General features: G+C 30.9%; 1 protein-coding gene across 1 annotated transcript in view; it reads left to right on the forward strand.

Annotated features, from left to right (window-relative positions):
* Positions 1 to 5,971: 5,971 nt before the first annotated feature.
* LOC111459368 (endoglucanase 6-like) overlaps positions 5,972 to 6,394 on the forward strand; it is a 3,654-nt gene continuing 3,231 nt past the window's right edge. Inside the window, exon 1 of the mRNA XM_023102237.1 lies at positions 5,972 to 6,317. Coding sequence (XP_022958005.1) covers positions 6,123 to 6,317 — 195 coding nt within the window. The 5' untranslated portion in view covers positions 5,972 to 6,122. The remainder of the gene's footprint in view (positions 6,318 to 6,394) is intronic.

The following is a 6,394-nucleotide window of genomic DNA, read 5'->3' on the forward strand; positions in this document are numbered from 1 at the left end:
CCACTCCATGTCAACTTTATAAGATAATCTCTTTTATATGTATATCATTGGTCCATGATATAACCGTACAGTTCAGTTCAAGACTATCACTGATAGATATTATGTATCACCATCGGTTTTATGATTTTAAACCATTTCTGCTATAAGGAATGCTTTAGTCCGTCCTCATTAGTTTACTGTTTTATGTCTAGCTCTCATACAATTTATAACGATCCAAATCCATTGTGAGTAAATATTATAAAATTATAAAATAGGTAAATTAAAGAGAAGTTTACATAAAAAAAATATATTTCATTCTCGACGTGACATGTATTAAAATAATTATTATTGGACAGAAATTGAGGAGGACAATATTCAAAAATGGGTTTTAAATGAAAAAATAATTATGAGCCAATCATGTGGGTATGAAAAAAGAATGAATATTAAAATGAAAAAGGGGTAGGTTGGAGTCAGATGGGGTGCTCCGCCAATATTAATGGCTGTAATGCGATCTATTATCCAAAATTAAACACCAATTTTATTTATTTATTATTATTCTATAAATCATTTCCCTAACGGATAACTACTAATCAATGTGGGATAGTGACTATTTTCTCTTTTTCTAACAAAAATTTGACATTTTTTTCTTTCCAATTTTGATATTACATTCTATTTTGACCCAAACTAAGAGGTACCGATTAGTTTGGGGCTTTTAGGAAAGATACACATCTAATTTCAAATTTGGACGGTTTGAAAAACTTTTATGATTGTGCAATCAAAATTATCGTATTTTTTTATTTTAAAATAAAACTATTTTCTTAAAAAAATAATATGGTTACTAGGTGTACAATAAATTTACAAACATAAAGGGATAGATCGTTCTATCGAGTAGAGATGTTCAAGGGAAGGGCGAAGATAGAGAAGCCTTCTCCATCCCTCGCTTCCTATTTCAATATTCATCTCCACAAAATTCACCATTTACCTACCTGTCTACACGAACTTTTTTTACCATGGGCAGAGACAAGAAATATAATCTCCCTTCTCAATTCCGTTTAGCTAACGTCAAAAAATTTCTCCTTGCTCCCTTCCTATTCCTCGTTTAAACGGGAATTCTTCGTCTTATTCAATGGACATTTCTATTGTGAAGCGAATGAAGCAATAAATGTCTCTATTACTTTGACCTAAATAGTTCAGATTTTGTTTGTCTCATAGCATGCTTAAACCTAATAAATCATCTCTACTCTATTTATATGAATTGAATTTGGGTTTCGATAGTATGAAAAGAAACTAGAGATCAAAGTTGCATTTTTAGGTGAGTGAAAATTGGTTGAGAAATGACTCAGTGAGACTTAACCAAACTATAAAAAATAAACTTTCAAAATTTTAAGGAGCAAATTCAAGTATGTACCGACGTCCAACCGGATGGACCAAGGCGAGAAAATATGCAATAAATGCATAGAATAAAAAAGAATTGATAAGGACATTTTGAAAAAAAAAAGTCAAATTTGTTTGGATGATAAAGATAAAATAATGTAGCTTGACATTGTAATATGCTTTCACATCCCTACGTCAACCTTAGCTTTAATTTCACTATGATTCAACACAATAATAATAAAATAAAATAAAACATTAAAAAGGAAGGAAGGGAGTCTGTCATTTTCTAATAAATAAATATATATATATTAATGGGCTTGAGATGTCATGGCCCAGTGGTCTTTAAGCCCATATCACCTTCCTTAAAGGTATTGATCTCATTAAGTTTTTTTTTTTTTTTTTAATTAAGTATACTAGTTAAGAATATAAATTAAAAAAAATTAATTATTATACAACACTAAAAAATTATGTTTTTTTTTTAAAATTTTAAAGTAGAGATATATTCCTTCCATGGTTATTATTGCAAACATTAAATTTGTCTCATTATGAAATGAGACATTCAATGATTAAGTTTAATTAGACATAATCATACAAATAAACTAATGCAAAATTAAAAATAAATAAAACCCAACACCTCAATTTTAGTAATTTATTTAATTAATCCTCAGAAATAGAAATTATATTTATAAAAAACACAGCTAATTGTGTGTGTACAATATAGAAACATGGTGGCTGCAGTAGGGGAGAACTGCCATAGTGTCACGTGGCGGGCCCCACTTTCCACGGGGTTCCACATGACCCATGTCTAATCGTTACCGTGTCCGTCCACGTACGAAAAAAAAAAGAAAAAGAAAAAGGAAAAATCACCGCCAATTACGCTTCCTTTTTTTTTTTTCTTTAATTAATTTATTTTTTCATGAGGATGATGTGGGTCCCCGAAGGAAGGGATCGACGGCTGAGATCAGATTTGATTATTTACAATGGACTCCCTGTAGGTTAACAATTCAAAGTTTATGATCGTACCTAGAAAATATTTTTAAAGTATGCAAAATTACAAAAATGACATTAACATTAGTGATTATAAATATTACAGAGATAAATTAATTTGAAAGTACTGCAAGCAGAAAATAGTAATGACAATTATTGCACCCATAATAATAATAAATAATATTAATTCGATCTCACAGTTCCTATCTTCAAATTATTCGTTGATATGAAAAATTTACAACTAGTCACCAAAATCCTTTAACTTGGTGGGGCTTTTCGTCTCTTCTTGAACTCTTAATGGCTGGACTTCGAACATGTGGTCTTATACAGAGACTATATGAATATTGAAGATTATTGAGAGGAGTAGTCTCGCTGGCTAATTAAGAGGAGATCATGAGTTACTATCTCTGTTAGTATGAGATCTGTTAGAGAAACAGAAAACAAAACCGTGAAAGCGTATGCTAAAGTGGATAATATCATACTATTGTGAAGAGTCGTGGTTATATCTTACAATTCTCGAGTCACTTTGGTATCTGAACTAAACATATTCCTTGTTCGACCACATTGAGTCAAATTGTTCTTAATTGGGTTGCGATAGGCATATTCATCTCATCTTAGTCAATTGGTTCCTACTAGTCTTAAGCTAACAAACTTTTTGTTTTCACCTTGACAAAAGTGAAATAATGAATAATCATTTACTCTCTCGTAAATATAATGAAACTCAAGACTAAATAAATAATTTAACCGCTCTGTTGTCAACGTTGACATTTAAATCTTTATTTATGACAAATCATTCCGACATGTTTAATAAAAGCAAGGAAAGTGTTGATGTCTTTGTCGTTGTCCTCAATTTCTGATTTTTTGTTTGTTAAAAACTAAAGAATTACTCGATTGCTACTCTAAAAATAAAATTTAAATTTGGATTTAAATTAAAATATAACCAAGTTGAAAGGTCAAATCCAAAAGCTTATATCATACTCATCTCTTTATATCAAATTCACATCTCAATCATATCATTGAGAGGTAGAAGGTAACGTTTCTAATATTCCAAGTTTTTAATCATTTCATTTTCTTATTATATGTCTTGACAAACATACAAACTAAAGCATGAGAATTTAAACTCAACTTGTTCATGGATGATTTTGATCCAACAATTGATTGGATTGATTGCATGTTACTGCTATGATTGGAGTTGCAATGCACATTAATAGGAATCTGTCTCGATTTTTCATCATCTCATAATAGTCATGTAATGATCACGATAGCTTAACACTATAATTTGCTGCTTAGCACATGTGTAAGTGAGTAGGGTCACAATCGTATTCTGTCTAGACTAGCAACGCAATTGTATGACACTTATTGTGAGATCTCACGTTGATTAGAGAGGGGAACAAATTATTCTTTATAAAGTGTGGAAATCGTGATCAGACACTAGACGGTTTGCCAGCGAAGACGTTAAGCCCCAAAGGGGGTGAATTGTGAGATCGCACATCGATTGGAGAGGGAACGAAACATTTCTTATAGGGTGTAGAAACCTCTCCCTAACAAATATGTTGTAAAATCTCGAGAGAAAGCGCTCTAAAAAGAACAATATCTGCTGGCGGTGGACTTTGGGTATTACATTTACTCTCACGTTCGAGTAAGCGAACCAACTAGAATTTGGAAGTCGATCCATACCAAAAAAGTAATGGTTTGTTTGTTCTTGTTTTGAAAAGAAAGTTGAATTGTTGTGTAGATATAGTTCATGTGAATGCATTGGCTTAAAGTGCAAGAGTCCCAGCCAAGTTTTGGTAGTGGCCTTAACTACATTCATACATTTCTTACCTATGTGAATGCCTTCAAAGTCCTTCCCTTTTCCCCTTTTTCCCCCCTTTTGTTGACCTCTTCTTCCGGTCTCCCCCAATATTAAACTTTAATAACTTTAAATTTTGTATTTTTTAAAAGAAAGGAGAAAATATTAAGTTAAAATAAAGTGGAGTATAATACCAAAAATAGCCGGTAATCTCGGTAAGCTGCCCCCATAATCCCAGTTGACTGCTCCCACTCTCCTTTTATTTTCCTTTTTCTTTTTTTAAATAACGCCAAATAAAATCAAATTACACAATTTAGCACTTCCACCGTTGATTGCGGTTCTAAACCAATTAAAATAAAATAACTTATTTATACCCAATTATGCACTTTTTTTTTTCTAATTATTTAAAAACAAAAATAGCTAAATATTAATTTATTAAAATATTAATTTTTTTTCAATTTTTTTAAGAATTGGGTAGAATTGGATTGGTCAGATTGAATTTTCTATTTTTTAAAAATTTAACCCAAAAAAAAAAAAAACAAATAACGAATTAGTGTATGAATTTATTTTGTCGGTGGTGGTGTTTTAAGGAAAAAAAAAAATATAAATATAAAAATATATTAAAGCAGGTTTATGGGGTATATTTAAAAAAGATGATTAGTTGGGGGTGGATCTCCTTTGAAATATGAGCGTGAGTTCTCCACCAAACCCGCTTATTACACTCCACTTTTCATGCCCTAATTTTTGGGGATCTTTTTCATAAAATAAATCCATTTATATTACATTTCACTTACATTATTATATTAATAATCATAAAATAGGAGTTTCATTACATATCTTACTAAATACTATTTCTAAAGTTAGATTAGAATCTTGAGTTAGTTGAGATTTCTTATACAATAGTAAATCTATAGTGATTAGTGGTTGCATTAATGTTTCTTTAATCTCTATTTATATACTATTAACATATATTGTATTTTTATATATTATATTTATATGTTTGACATTTTTATTCTATCATAAAAATGTTTACCAAATATTAAAAGAATACATTTTCTTTGAGAAAAAAAAAAAAGCACATACAAATCAAAATTCTTTTGTTTCATTTCATAATTTTCCGACATTTTTCATAAAATAAAATAAAATAAATAAATAAAGATTTGCCATATTTGTCAAAATCACATGATATGTCCCAAAATATTTGCTTGGTACGTGTCTGTCAGATAAATTAGCTCACCTCTCTGTCACCGTATCTCTGGTTCCCTTCATCTTCCTCCCTGTTTCCTCTATTCATCCCATTAATTATTTATTTCTTTTTCTTCTAATTTTGAATTCAAAACGTGGAAATTCTCCATGCCCATTTCCTAGTTATTTCTCATAAAAAAAAAAAAAAAAACCTTTTAAATTGTAAATTACATTATTTTTAATTGAAATTTGAAAATTAAGTGAGCTGAAAATGGAGAATTAATTAGAGAATGGGATTGGCCAAATTTTGTGCGACTTTTTGACTCCTCGACGCCTAATGCACTTTACGAATTCTAATACCGGTGGCTCTTTAAAGAAAGACCCATCTTCCCAACAAATTATTATTATTATTAATTAATAATATATAAAAGGAAAATAAATATTTAATTTTTAATAAATAATAATCTAACCAAGTTATAAATTCCTTTTTCTTTAATATTTTCACAGCTACACCGCCCCGTCCTGGCAACAGACCCCCACACGACGTGGTTCCTTTCACAACGGGTTACGTTCATATGAGCATTAAAAAAAAAATTAAAAAATAAATAAATAATCTGATTTTTCAAATGTTATTTAATTCAGTCGCATTTATGGCTCTCCCTCACTCTCCACTCCATATATACTCCTTCACTTCCCCTTCTTCTCTTCCAAATCCTTCTCTTTCCTCTCCAATTTACCTGGTGATTCGTTAATCAATGCAGCTAATTCACTGATTCTTAACCCATTCAAGTAACTAAATCAAACAATGGCGAAGCTAATTTCCATGGCTCCCCTGTTCCTCCTCTGTTTCTTCCCCTGCGCCTTCGCCGCCCACGACTACGGCTCCGCCCTAACCAAGAGCCTTCTCTTCTTCGAAGCTCAGAGATCAGGGGTCCTGCCCCGTAACCAGCGCGTCACGTGGCGGTCCCATTCCGGACTCCAAGATGGCAAAGCCAGTGGAGTGAGTTCCACTCTGTTTTTTTTTTTTTTTTTTTTTTTTTTTTTTTTTTTTTTTTTTTTTTTTTTTTTTTTTTTTTT

Source organism: Cucurbita moschata, unplaced genomic scaffold (assembly GCF_002738365.1).
Source record: "Cucurbita moschata cultivar Rifu unplaced genomic scaffold, Cmos_1.0 Cmo_Scf00022, whole genome shotgun sequence".
In the NCBI taxonomy this organism is placed as follows: Eukaryota; Viridiplantae; Streptophyta; class Magnoliopsida; order Cucurbitales; family Cucurbitaceae; genus Cucurbita; species Cucurbita moschata.